We start from the raw sequence: 14,665 nt of genomic DNA, 5'->3' as shown, positions 1-14,665 counted from the left end.
CAACAAAAAAATTATTAGAAGCTCTCAGATATTCATATCGGCAATATTGACAAATAAATATTAAAACCATAAAAAAATAAAAAATAAATAAAAAGAAATACTGATGAAATAAATTAAGCCGACAATTCATAATTCAAAAATACCCAAATACATACGTACATAAGTACTTATTAAGTGTAATTTTTGTATTAGGAGGACATGTGACGTGCCGCTCTAAACGCTTAAGATAACATGATTACATTTTTGTATTTACTAAAAGGTGGCCAAAAAAAAAAACTCCATTAAATGTCAATGGTTTTAGGACTCTTAGGATCCAAGAAATATTCCTTTTTTTAGGTGATTTGTAAAGTTTTTTTTTTAAGAAAAGTACTTTTTAGCTCATAAAACTTGTACACCCGGCGGTAAGTTGTTTCTGTATTTTAGTTCCACATTTCATCATCATAAAAATAAGGGGCTTTGTTTACACTGTGCTGAGTTCTTGAACGTTCGTTTACTTTTGTTTCTCTCTTTAATTTCTTCTTATTTTGCCGATAATTAGTCAGTCGGTAATTTATTTAAGTATTTACGGTAATAATCGGAAATGCGATTTATTTTTACGTAAGAATTTATGACACTTCGTTTTTTTTCGTCTTGTACCTCTTCACCTTATAATATCGTGGTATGTATGGGGTGTTATAAACACTGTTTATCTGTATATTTGACAGTAAAAAATATAATATATACACATATATATTAAGTACAAAGCAAATTTCTACTACTTTTGAGAAAAAAAGAAAAAATGTTCAATAACTATGAACATCCGTTGCAAATCAGTTTAATCCGCGTAACAAAGATATTTTAAATTATAATCTTTAGTCTAGTCTATTGCCTAGTCTAGTCCATTCTATAGTCTAGTCTATAGTCCAGTCTATAGTCTAGTCTATAGTCTAGTCTATAGTCTAGTCTATAGTCTAGTCTATAATCTAGTCTATAGTCTAGTCTACAATCTAGTCTATAGTCTAGTCTATAGTCTTATAGTCTAGTCTATAGTCTAGTCTATAGTCTAGTCTATAGTCTAGTCTATAGTCTAGTCTATAGTCTAGTCTATAGTCTAGTCTATAGTCTAGTCTATAGTCTAGTCTATAGTCTAGTCTATAGTCTAGTCTATAGTCTAGTCTATAGTCTAGTCTATAGTCTAGTCTATAGTCTAGTCTATAGTCTAGTCTATAGTCTAGTCTATAGTCTAGTCTATAGTCTAGTCTATATAGTCTAGTCTATAGTCTAGTCTATAGTCTAGTCTATAGTCTAGTCTATAGTCTAGTCTATAGTCTAGTCTATAGTCTAGTCTATAGTCTAGTCTATAGTCTAGTCTATAGTCTAGTCTATAGTATAGTCTATAGTCTAGTCTATAGTCTAGTCTATAGTCTAGTCTATAGTCTAGTCTATAGTCTAGTCTATAGTCTAGTCTATAGTCTAGTCTATAGTCTAGTCTATAGTCTAGTCTATAGTCTAGTCTATAGTCTAGTCTATAGTCTAGTCTATAGTCTAGTCTATAGTCTAGTCTATAGTCTAGTCTATAGTCTAGTCTATAGTCTAGTCTATAGTCTAGTCTATAGTCTAGTCTATAGTCTAGTCTATAGTCTAGTCTATAGTCTAGTCTATAGTCTAGTCTATAGTCTAGTCTATAGTCTAGTCTATAGTCTAGTCTATAGTCTAGTCTATAGTCTAGTCTATAGTCTAGTCTATAGTCTAGTCTATAGTCTAGTCTATAGTCTAGTCTATAGTCTAGTCTATAGTCTAGTCTATAGTCTAGTCTATAGTCTAGTCTATAGTCTAGTCTATAGTCTAGTCTATAGTCTAGTCTATAGTCTAGTCTATAGTCTAGTCTATAGTCTAGTCTATAGTCTAGTCTAGTCTAGTCTATAGTCTATAGTCTAGTCTATAGTCTAGTCTATAGTCTAGTCTATAGTCTAGTCTATAGTCTAGTCTATAGTCTAGTCTATAGTCTAGTCTATAGTCTAGTCTATAGTCTAGTCTATAGTCTAGTCTATAGTCTAGTCTATAGTCTAGTCTATAGTCTAGTCTATAGTCTAGTCTATAGTCTAGTCTATAGTCTAGTCTATAGTCTAGTCTATAGTCTAGTCTATAGTCTAGTCTATAGTCTAGTCTATAGTCTAGTCTATAGTCTAGTCTATAGTCTAGTCTAGTCTATAGTCTAGTCTATAGTCTAGTCTATAGTCTAGTCTATAGTCTAGTCTATAGTCTAGTCTATAGTCTAGTCTATAGTCTAGTCTATAGTCTAGTCTATAGTCTAGTCTATAGTCTAGTCTATAGTCTAGTCTATAGTCTAGTCTATAGTCTAGTCTATAGTCTAGTCTATAGTCTAGTCTATAGTCTAGTCTATAGTCTAGTCTATAGTCTAGTCTATAGTCTAGTCTATAGTCTAGTCTATAGTCTAGTCTAGTCTATAGTCTAGTCTATCTATAGTCTAGTCTATAGTCTAGTCTATAGTCTAGTCTATAGTCTAGTCTATAGTCTAGTCTATAGTCTAGTCTATAGTCTAGTCTATAGTCTAGTCTATAGTCTAGTCTATAGTCTAGTCTATAGTCTAGTCTATAGTCTAGTCTATAGTCTAGTCTATAGTCTAGTCTATAGTCTAGTCTATAGTCTAGTCTATAGTCTAGTCTATAGTCTAGTCTATAGTCTAGTCTATAGTCTAGTCTATAGTCTAGTCTATAGTCTAGTCTATAGTCTAGTCTATAGTCTAGTCTATAGTCTAGTCTAGTCTATAGTCTAGTCTAGTCTAGTCTATAGTCTAGTCTATAGTCTAGTCTATAGTCTAGTCTATAGTCTAGTCTATAGTCTAGTCTATAGTCTAGTCTATAGTCTAGTCTATAGTCTAGTCTATAGTCTAGTCTATAGTCTAGTCTATAGTCTAGTCTATAGTCTAATCTATAGTCTATAGTCTAGTCTATAGTCTAGTCTATAGTCTAGTCTATAGTCTAGTCTATAGTCTAGTCTATAGTCTAGTCTATAGTCTAGTCTATAGTCTAGTCTATAGTCTAGTCTATAGTCTAGTCTATTGTCTAGTCTATAGTTTAGTCTATAGTCTAGTCTATAGTCTAGTCTATAGTCTAGTATATAGTCTAGTCTAGTCTATAGTCTAGTCTATAGTCTAGTCTAGTCTATAGTCTAGTCTATAGTCTAGTCTATAGTCTAGTCTATAGTCTAGTCTATAGTCTAGTCTATAGTCTAGTCTATTGTCTAGTCTATAGTCTAGTCTATAGTCTAGTCTATAGTCTAGTCTATAGTCTAGTCTATAGTCTAGTCTATAGCCTAGCCTATAGTCCAGTCTATAGTCTAGCCTATAGTCTAGTCGATCTTGGCTATAGTCTAATATTAATATTATTGATGAAGAAAAAATCCATTTTTTTTAGATAGAATTAAGATGTTTCCTTGATTAAAATTATGAGACTACACACGTTTAGACCACACTATTATGTTTATAAAGGATTTATCATAATATCAAAGTTTTATCTCTCCTAGAAATGTACAGATGTATATTATTAGGTACATATTTGTGTCCATATTTTTTTATTTGTTTGCTTATTCTATTTAAGCTAAAATTTTTTTAAACCCGATTTCTGTTAAATATTAAAAAATCAACATTAATCTCACTATATCAACATGGCTATACTAGTTAAACAAATTTTAACAATTAATTACTTGTACTTTATTTACTTAAACGTTGTAATTGGTTTTTGTAACCTTTTCGAAAAAAAAAATTATATCAAACTAAACAAACAATATTACATGAGGTATGACGAATTGTAACAATCGTGTCAACAAAAAAAATTATTAGAAGCTCTCAGATATTCATATCGGCAATATTGACAAATAAATATTAAAACCATAAAAAAAATAAAAAATAAAATAAAAAGAAATACTGATGAAATAAATTAAGCCGACAATTCATAATTCAAAAATACCCAAATACATACGTACATAAGTACTTATTAAGTGTAATTTTTGTATTAGGAGGACATGTGACGTGCCGCTCTAAACGCTTAAGATAACATGATTACATTTTTGTATTTACTAAAAGGTGGCCAAAAAAAAAAAACTCCATTAAATGTCAATGGTTTTAGGACTCTTAGGATCCAAGAAATATTCCTTTTTTTAGGTGATTTGTAAAGTTTTTTTTTAAGAAAAGTACTTTTTAGCTCATAAAACTTGTACACACCGGCGGTAAGTTGTTTCTGTATTTTAGTTCCACATTTCATCATCATAAAAATAAGGGGCTTTGTTTACACTGTGCTGAGTTCTTGAACGTTCGTTTACTTTTGTTTCTCTCTTTAATTTCTTCTTATTTTGCCGATAATTAGTCAGTCGGTAATTTATTTAAGTATTTACGGTAATAATCGGAAATGCGATTTATTTTTACGTAAGAATTTATGACACTTCGTTTTTTTTTCGTCTTGTACCTCTTCACCTTATAATATCGTGGTATGTATGGGGTGTTATAAACACTGTTTATCTGTATATTTGACAGTAAAAAATATAATATATACACATATATATTAAGTACAAAGCAAATTTCTACTACTTTTGAGAAAAAAAGAAAAAATGTTCAATAACTATGAACATCCGTTGCAAATCAGTTTAATCCGCGTAACAAAGATATTTTAAATTATAATCTTTAGTCTAGTCTATTGCCTAGTCTAGTCCATTATATAGTCTAGTCTATAGTCCAGTCTATAGTATATAGTCTAGTCTATAGTCTAGTCTATAGTCTAGTCTATAGTCTAGTCTATAATCTAGTCTATAGTCTAGTCTACAATCTAGTCTATAGTCTAGTCTATAGTCTAGTATATAGTCTAGTCTATAGTCTAGTCTATAGTCTAGTCTATAGTCTAGTCTATAGTCTAGTCTATAGTCTAGTCTATAGTCTAGTCTATAATCTAGTCTATAGTCTAGTCTACAATCTAGTCTATAGTCTAGTCTATAGTCTAGTATATAGTCTAGTCTATAGTCTAGTCTATAGTCTAGTCTATAGTCTAGTCTATAGTCTAGTCTAGTCTATAGTCTAGTCTATAGTCTAGTCTATAGTCTAGTCTATAGTCTAGTCTATAGTCTAGTCTATAGTCTAGTCTATAGTCTAGTCTATAGTCTAGTCTATAGTCTAGTCTATAGTCTAGTCTATAGTCTAGTCTATAGTCTAGTCTATAGTCTGGTCTATAGTCTAGTCTATAGTCTAGTCTATAGTCTAGTCTATAGTCTAGTCTATAGTCTAGTCTATAGTCTAGTCTATAGTCTAGTCTATAGTCTAGTCTATAGTCTAGTCTATAGTCTAGTCTATAGTCTAGTCTATAGTCTAGTCTATAGTCTAGTCATAGTCTAGTCTATAGTCTAGTCTATAGTCTAGTCTATAGTCTAGTCTATAGTCTAGTCTATAGTCTAGTCTATAGTCTAGTCTACAGTCTAGTCTACAGTCTAGTCTATAGTCTAGTCTACAGTCTAGTCTATAGTCTAGTCTATAGTCTAGTCTATAGACTAGTCTATATTCTAGTCTATAGTGTAGTCTATAGACTAGTCTATATTCTAGTCTATAGTGTAGTCTATAGTCTAGTCTGTAGTCTAGTCTATAGTCTAGTCTGTAGTCTAGTCTATAGTCTAGTCTATAGTCTAGTCTATAGTCTAGTCTATAGTCTAGTCTATAGTCTAGTCTATAGTCTAGTCTATAGTCTAGTCTATAGTCCAGTCTATAGTCTAGTCTATAGTCTAGTCTATTGTCCAGTCTATAGTTTAGTTTATAGTTTAGTCTATAGTCTAGTCTACAGTCTAGTCTATAGTCTAGTCTATAGTCTAGTCTATTGTCTAATCTATAGTCTAGTCTATAGTCTAGTCTATGGTCTATTCTATAGTCTAGTCTAGTCTTACTATAGTCTACATTCTGGATTACAGTCTAGTCTAAAGTCTAGTCTATAGTCTAGTCTATAGTCTAGTCTTTGGTCTAATCTATAGTCTAGTCTATGGTCTAGTCTATAGTCTAGTCTATAGTCTAGTCTATAGTCTAGTCTATAGTCTAGTCTATAGACTAGTCTATAGTCTAGTCTATAGTCTAGTCTATAGTCTAGTCTATAGTCTATTTTTTTTTTTTTTTGTATAGTGGAGGAGGAAACCTTACATAGGTCCCATAAAGGGTATGTCGGATTCCTACCGACTAAAACCACCTCCATCGTCAACACCACAATCCGCGGAACTGCCACCAGGTACTACTTCGCGGAGTGGTCAGCTTTGTCGCTGAACTTCCTTAACTCTCAGAGTTCGTCTCCTAGGCCACGTTCTCGGCCTTGCGAATAATCTCTGCCTCACGCAAAGCTTTATTTATTGAAGTTATGTATATGTTCACCAATGACCAGTTATGTTCTGATTTTAGCATTATTTCTATTATATTGTCTGTCCTTATTTGTTCGCCAATGCACGATTCCAACCTGCTACGTAGTCCAGAGAATTGTGGGCAATTAAAAACGACATGTTCAACTGATTCATCTTGTTCTGGGCATTTCGGGCATCTTGGTGAGTTGTCATGGCCAAACCGGTGTAAATAGCTCCTAAAGATACCATGTCCTGTAAGGAATTGCGTCAAATGGTAGTTCAGCTCACCATGGCGTCTATTTATCCATGTATTGATGTCTGGGATTAGTTGAAAGGTCCATCGGCCCTTACTTGTACTTTCCCATCTCCTCTGCCATTCCCTCATAGTTTTCTCTCTTTCTATCCGGCTTATTTCCACCTTTGGGATATCTATAGTCTAGTCTAGTCTATAGTCTAGTCTATAGTCTAGTCTATAATCTAGTCTATAGTCTAGTCTATAGTCTAGTCCATAGTCTAGTCTATAGTCTAGTCTATAGTTTAGTCTATAGTCTAGTCTATAGTTTAGTCTATAGTCTAGTCTATAGTCTAGTCTATAGTCTAGTCTATAGTCTAGTCTATAGTCTAGTCTATAGTCTAGTCTATAGTCTAGTCTATAGTCTAGTCTATAGTCTAGTCTATAGTCTAGTCTATAGTCTAGTCTATAGTCTAGTCTATAGTCTAGTCTATAGTCTAGTCTATAGTCTAGTCTATAGTCTAGTCTATAGTCTAGTCTATAGTCTAGTCTATAGTCTAGTCTATAGTCTAGTCTATAGTCTAGTCTATAGTCTAGTCTATAGTCTAGTCTATAGTCATGTATATAGTCTAGTCTATAGTCTAGTCTATAGTCTAGTCTGTAGTCTAATCTTCTAATCTATATTTTTGCAAAAAAGTCAGGTACAAAAAATTTTTAAATTACAAGATTATGCTCTTCGAATGGGTAATAATCTGAGGTTTAATATTTTCTTTAGTTTATTAGGTTCGATGATGAAACTGTTTGAGAAACTTTAATATCCCATGCAAGTATCAAATAACATCCCATCATTTTCAAAAATTCCCGTTTTTTATTTAAAAAGATTCGTTTTTTATTTAAAATGTTTAAATTTGTTTTTTTTTTTCAACTTATATTATAATGCCGCAAATCAAGCGGTTTCAGATTTTTTTGAAATGCTTCAAGCACACATACAATGCGAAAAATTTATAAAAATAAGAAAAAACGTTACTTAATATTGTACTTGTAAAAAACATACATTTAAAATAAAAAATAGCATAAAACTTACAAAAAAAACTAAACATTTATTAACTAAACTTAAGTTTTAATGATTTAATGGAAGCTAAATGGATCGATTTCGTACAAGAGAACTAATGATCATAATGATTGATATTCTGGGTTTTAATTTGAGATTAAATTTCTAATGTTTTCCTTTTTTAAAAAGAAAACAAAGGCTAAAAGAGAGAAGGAGATAGTATGTGAGAGGATTTTGTAGAGAGAGTGAGTAAGATAGAAAAAAGAGAGCCAATAATACCCAACCTCTTAAGAGATGGAATGGGTTTTATTTCCTTAAAACTTTAATATCTTATTTAGTGATTGTGATTCAAAACAATTCCGCTTTAACTGATATAAGATCCACGGCAGATGATTTTGTGGTTGTTATAGGGGCCGTACAAGTTGTTGACAGCATTAGAGATGTAGCCGACGGGCTGGTCAATGTTGTAGAGGAGGGACACGATATTAAAATATCCTTATGTTGCGAACCCGTGGCACTATTAAGTATCTCATTTACAGTAGAGGTTAGAGAAACCAAAGAATCACTCATGTTGGTTGAAGAACCCGATGTTAAATTGTGAGTCAAACTATGGCGTCTCAAGTCGCAATTACGTCGGAAAACTTTGCCGCAGGCATTACAATTATATGGCTTGATATCAGTATGTGTGAGAAGATGGGTTTTTAAATTCGATCTTTGATTAAAGGAACGATTACAAACGGGACATTTGTGCGGAGATTCTTCCATATGTAAGATTTTGTGAACAGCTAAAGTGCGAGATTGACAAAATCCTTTACCACACTCGGCACATTTAAAGGGTTTTTCCTTGGAGTGTATGTATCTATGTGAAAAAAAAGAAAATGAAGAAATGAGCGGAATAGAACAGAGTAAGCTTGTGACTTTTCTAAGTTTTAAAAGATATAAGGAGAATGTTTTTCAACCTACCTATGATCTCTTAAATGATCTTGACGCCTAAAAGCTTTACCGCAAATATCACACGAATAGGGTCTCTCGTCGGTATGTGTACGTTCGTGTATAAGTAGATTATAGGACTTGGTAAATTGACGATTGCAAAACTTGCAAATAAACTGTTTCTTAGAACGTTGGGCATTAGCCAACACTGCAGCAGTTGGCTGATTAAGAGCACCACCGCCGCAAACTGATGCTTCAGTGTGGTTGGTATTTACCGAGCTGTGAGCTGAACAATCGGTGGCGGCCAAAGTGTTGAGTTTGTCTTGAAACATGGTGGTTTGTAAATTGTTTATTTGTTCCAAGTCTTGATTACAATTGGAAGTTTGTTGTTGATGTTGTTGCTGCTGCTGCTGTTGAACTCCCGATATATTGCTGATAAGGGCAGTGTTAAAGAGAAATGTAGTTTCCAATTCATTAGATTCAAAATTCAAAGTATCATCATTACTATGGAGTAGGGGTATTTCGCAATCCCCGAGATCAGTTGAAGAGCTAGAGTGGAGGGAGTGAAACAGACTATTGGCCGATGGCAACTTTGTAGTAGTGGTCTTTTCCGAATATAAAGAATCATTATCATTAACCGATTCCTTAATACTATTAACCGTCTTCGATAACTCCTTCCTAGAGTTTTTGTGATGAACACTTGCCGCAGCATTAGCGCTAGAAGTATGAGCATTTGAAGTGTTATCCAATGATGATGTAGACGATGATGATGGCGATAATGATGATGTTAGTGTTGTTGTTGATGTTGTGGCTGCAGTTGAAGCAGTGGTTCCCACGGTATTGAAGCGAAATACATCTGATTTACCGGTTATACGTTGCAATGCCAAATACGACTCGAGAGCTTGTAGATTTAAAGCAGCAGCAGCTGGTGAATTAACGGGAAGTAAAGCGGCTTGTTGCAAACTTGTTACCATTGTACCTTGCAATGATAGAACCACAGCAGCTGCAGCTGCCAAATCATTTGTTGTGGTTGAAATGGTGTTGGTGGTGCTACAAACTTTGCTAGACTGTTGACTCTGAGTATTTGATTTGCTGCAGGCATTTACATCTTTTGTGGCAGATGATTGCTGTTGTTGTTGCTGGTGCTGATGATGTTGCTGTACGGCTGAAGCATTTACTAAAACTTCCAACAAAGCTGGATTGTTAATGATTTCTGTAATATTTTGTTGCGTTTGCGTACCAGTGTTAGGGCCCGAAGATGAAGGAGTATTATTTGAATGTAGGAGATTCTGATTCTGGCGGCTATTGACCTCGGAAACATTCAGATATGAACGTGTTTCACTCTGACTTAACTTCTTGTGATGAGAATTTGTCGATGATGATGATGCCGACGTTGTTGAACATGTGGACGTTAACGAAGACGTAGAAACGTCTGTAGCAGCAGAAGAAGAGGAAGAAGAAGATGATTTTGTGGGTGCAGCTGAAGCTGTAGAAATTACTATATTTGCATTATATTCCTGCATATTGCTAACGGCGTTTAAACCCAAGGAGTCCATGACAAACAACAATGCACTGCTTTGAAGTTACAAAGTTGAAAGCCCAGCAGGATATCGCAGACGTTGGAAGATGATGAAAATAAAACTCGATGATTTGTATTTACGGTCATAAGCTTTGCACTCACCTACGCAAAATTCAACAACAAATCGATGCCAAATCGATTTAAATTTAAACACAGCTGATGACTACGACGTTGTCTTCGTCAGGAAAGCAGCAAAAAATTACGATGCTATTGATGATGATGATGACGAAGCTTGTTAATGTTCACTAAAACGTTCGGCTGTTTGTTATAACCAGAACGAGATGAAACCACGGGATGAGTATGAATTTTAAAAACCACACGCCACCATAAATCACGACTTAGTCACGCTTTCAAAAGTCATAAAGATCGTCGTTTGACGTTTTCAACCAAAACAAAAGCCTCAGAGTTTGCTAACAAACTCCCAAACATTTACACAAATACAAAACTAAATTCGTTAATAATAATTTAGTTTAAGAGTAGGAAAAAAAAACAATTTGTTTTTATAAAAAATTTAACAGTTTATTTGTTTAATGATTTAAATTTTATTGTTATTAAAACTTAATTATTTGTTAGTTACTCAATAGATTAGACATTTCTCCGTTTGGATGAAATTTTTCGGTTATATTTCCAATAGGTTTTTTTTCTAGAGAAATTTTCTTATTTATTTTTTAGTTTGTTTTTTTTTTTTTTAGAAATGACCGCTATTTACGTATACGAGTAGCGATAAGCGCGCACAGTGTTGAGAAGTCCACGAACCAACTAAATGTCCATTGCCTAGTGTATTTCACGCGGACCACAAGAGCATAAATGAGTAAACCCATACATTGACAACAAATACTGAAACAAAACCATAATAAAGTTTTGCTAGCGAAGAGGTTAGTATTACCTCTATTGAAACGAAACTCTCAGGAGAGTGATCATTGATCGATAAACAACAGGTAAGAATAATTACTCACCTATACTTACTTAAAGAGTTAATAACAAGAAAATGCTCTTTGTATAAGAATTATACACTCCTAACCTGTTCTAAGGGAGTAGTTTTCCATTTAAACTGGTTAATTTTAACAAACTCACTCTCTCTCGATCATACTCAAACTTACTCACGCTCTCCCGGTGTGATATTTATAGTCTTACGCTCTTTTCTCACTGTTAAAATGTTTTGGTTTAAAAAAGAGATCTTTTTCTTGTTGTTGGTTTTGTTTGTTTTTTTTTTCAAAACATGGGTATGGGTGCCCGTTACCGTGTTTTTACCACCACCACCAACTTGAGCCAGCAAACAGCCTGCCATACATACATTTAGCCAGCTAGAGTCAGTCAGCCAGCCAGCCATCCAGCATGTGTGGGTGTCATGGTATGAACCTAAAATGTAAATGAATGTTATTTTATTGCTTCGTTGGCCTTTGACGCAAAAATCAACAGCCAGCAACAATAACTAAGAAGACGACGACTACGAAAAAGATCTTTAAAATACTTTTTTAGAGTCTAAAGATCGTATGTTTGTAGTTTAGCTACACACCCTAAATGCAACTAAATGTTTTATTTTATGACTTCTCTGGTGGCTCGATTGGGTTAAAGCTCAATATCAAAATGAAATAACTTTTCTGGGCTTTAAACGTTTTTTTTTCAGTTATTTAGTTGCTGGATTCGATCAGCGTTTTACTATTTCAGTTGTGTTGATTTTCTTAACAAAAAACATAATTGTCGCCAAATCATGCAAAATTGCCATCGCATGTTTTGTACCATGAAAAAACCTTAACATCAAATATTTTTTTAATTTGCCAATATACGCGCATGCGCAGCTTTTTTTAATGCTGCTCATCAAGCAATTATGAGTGATAATCGTCAGCCAGCAAGTCAGTAAAGCAACTAGTCAGTTAGGTAACCCAACTCACGTCACAAACACCACCATTCACCACCAGTCCAGGCTACAAAATGTTCAATAAACGCTTTCGTTTTAGCGATTTACTGCTTCACAATTTATTTTCACATCAAATTGTAATTTTGTTCGGCAGCGTAAGACAATTTTGACCACTTATACAGAAATTATGTTGATTAATGTCGCAAAAACATGTCATTCGCTCGTTTCGCCTGATCATGACCATTAAATGATATCTATATAGAGAAACATATTATCAAACACATACAAACATTCAGGGCATGTTTCAGTCAGTGATCGCTGACTGAGGAAGTATTAGTATTAGTAGTAGGAAAATTTTGTTAGTAGTAAAATTTAGTTAAGTAATGTGTGTAGAACATAGCAAGGAAGAGTTTTTATACTTCTGCTAGTCCATAAAACACATTCATTTATCCATTTATACGACGACTTGTAGTCATCATTTTATTTCATTTGCTTGCTGTTGTTTTTTTTGTATTTGTTATTCTGCTGACTTCAATGTCACGTCTTGTATTTTTATCAGGGCTTTGGTTCGATAGCTGGTTTTGCGACTTGACCATCCATTTCCACATAAAGTTTTGTGTATTTTTGTCAGTTCTAAATGAGCTTTAACAGCAACCAAACAACTGCAACAACGAAGTGTCTATAAACATTAGGTTGCAACAAAATTGTACAAAAAAATAAAGTGATCTTGATGTAAGAGTAGTCGAATTTTTTCCAACTTATTTCCAGATAATCTCTTTAAGCATTTTTACTATGTATGTGATCGTTCATAAGACTTCGAACATCAAGAATGATCTTCAGGTACTTATAAATCTTAAGTTCTTCCTTGATCTGTTTACCTTTATTTGCAGTATTCTTGGAGAACAATAATTGTGAAAAAAGGATCGCATTGATCTATCTTGAAAGTTTTCTTAATTTTGATGGTATTTAAACAAGCATCGTTTTTATCTCTCTTGCAAGTATTCTTGATATTGATGTGATACTTCATTAAAAAAATCTTTTGAATCTGTCACTTTAAAAAATTGTATGTCTATCTTTTGATAAATTTTCTCTTTGTCTTTAGATATTTTTTGGAAGATTTCAAAGCTACAAACCTATCATTTTGGCGAGATATTACCGAAGTCCTTTTTTAGATAATAAAGAGCTTTTAGAACGGAATTCTAGGAAGAAACTTTGACATGAAGTCGATCGTTCTGACTTAAAAAACTATTGGATATCTCCATATCAATAATTTTAATAGGATGTGATACTCTTGGTTCTTAAGATCTTAATGATCGCACACTACTGAGCAACAAACTCTGAAAATACAATCGTGTTCAATATTCATTGGAAATATTTCAAATCCGATGTTAATAATGTATCTTTAAAATCTGATTTTCTAAAAAATAAATCCATGATTACCAGATCAAATTTCCAACTCTCTAAACACCAGTCTAATACACATTCTCATCATATAGAAATTCACATTCAAACTCATAAACTCAAACTGAGCTTTAGTGTGTTGATTTCATTTTCAATGTTGGATTTTTATTTTCTTCTGATTGTTTGCTGTTGTTGTTAAATGGCCATGTTAACTCTTATAAGTTAGTGGTATATGATGATTCCTTCTTTGGAGTTACCAAGATGATATTTATGCTTAAATTAAACATTTTATTAAGTTGCTAACACACAGCTACAGCATATTCACATGATCATCAGCATAATAATCATTACCAACATTATTATCAACATGACTATGATTATTATTATATGTTTTGGAACTAAACAAATGTTACGTTTAATGCATTTATCGCTTCTCTCCTGTTACCTGTTGCTGTGGATATGTTAAAACATAAAGGTTCCCCTCTTTCGCCTTGATTTGGGATTTTATATTTAAAATACATTTTAGAATTCTTCACAAACACATGCCAATTGGTAAACTTTCCCTAACTGAAAAATTCTTCTTCTGTAAAAAGCTGCAGATTTTTTTTTAGTTTATTGCTGTGAATATTCATCCACGTTCTCGCCATATCGCCTTTCTTTCGATAATTACAACATATTTTTATTTAGCTGCCAAAAGCTTCTCACATATCATTTGTGTTAAAGTGCGTTTCGAAAATTGGGCCTCAGGACTTGTTGGCTGTTTACTACCATCTGTGATTACGAATGAAAATGAAGAATATTGCTTTGGTTAACAGGCAATCTAAACATTCGTCGGTTTTTGGACGTGGTCGTATAAGCTTTGACCACGCTCACAGCCACATATCTATAGAAAATAAATGGTGTGAATTATTCCTTAGGAAATTTCAAATAGTTTGTTGTTTTAGTTTATTATTTGATTAAGTTTTAAGTCTGTAGAAATATGTATTTGAAAATTTTTAAAGAAAGAATTTAGATAATATTTTTGGAAAAAAATTAAATATTTAATAACAATGAAGTTTATACAAATTAATTTACTGCAGTTCAGTTCTAGTTCAGTTTAAGTTCAGTTCTAGTTCAGTTTTAGTTCAGTTTTAGTTCAGTTCTAGTTCAGTTCTAGTTCAGTTCTAGTTCAGTTCTAGTTCTAGTTCAGTTCTAGTTCAGTTCTAGTTCAGTTCTAGTTCAGTTCTAGTTCAGTTCTAGTTCAGTTCTAGTTCAGTT

The 14,665-nt window shown here is 33.0% G+C and overlaps 1 protein-coding gene across 2 annotated transcripts; it reads right to left on the bottom strand.

The window, feature by feature from the left end:
• Nucleotides 1-7,437: 7,437 nt before the first annotated feature.
• On the bottom strand, nucleotides 7,438-11,628 carry LOC111690425 (protein sister of odd and bowel). 2 transcript variants are annotated; one of them, XM_046956289.1, is made up of 3 exons: nucleotides 10,252-11,628; nucleotides 8,604-10,142; nucleotides 7,438-8,499 (listed from the first exon to the last, which is right to left on the bottom strand). In XM_046956289.1, the coding sequence occupies exons 2-3, from the start codon at nucleotides 10,124-10,126 to the stop codon at nucleotides 7,989-7,991; spliced, it is 2,034 nt and encodes a 677-aa protein (XP_046812245.1). In that variant the 5' UTR covers nucleotides 10,127-10,142; nucleotides 10,252-11,628; the 3' UTR covers nucleotides 7,438-7,988. The 2 variants fall into 2 exon arrangements, with proteins under 2 accessions (XP_046812245.1, XP_023308668.2); XM_023452900.2 differs by having other exon boundaries at nucleotides 8,604-11,627.
• Nucleotides 11,629-14,665: the final 3,037 nt, after the last annotated feature.

The sequence above is a fragment of the Lucilia cuprina genome, chromosome 2, assembly GCF_022045245.1.
Source record: "Lucilia cuprina isolate Lc7/37 chromosome 2, ASM2204524v1, whole genome shotgun sequence".
Lineage (NCBI taxonomy): Eukaryota > Metazoa > Arthropoda > Insecta > Diptera > Calliphoridae > Lucilia > Lucilia cuprina.
Note: the sequence above shows the minus strand (reverse complement) of the source record. Positions and strands in the feature narration are given on the sequence as shown.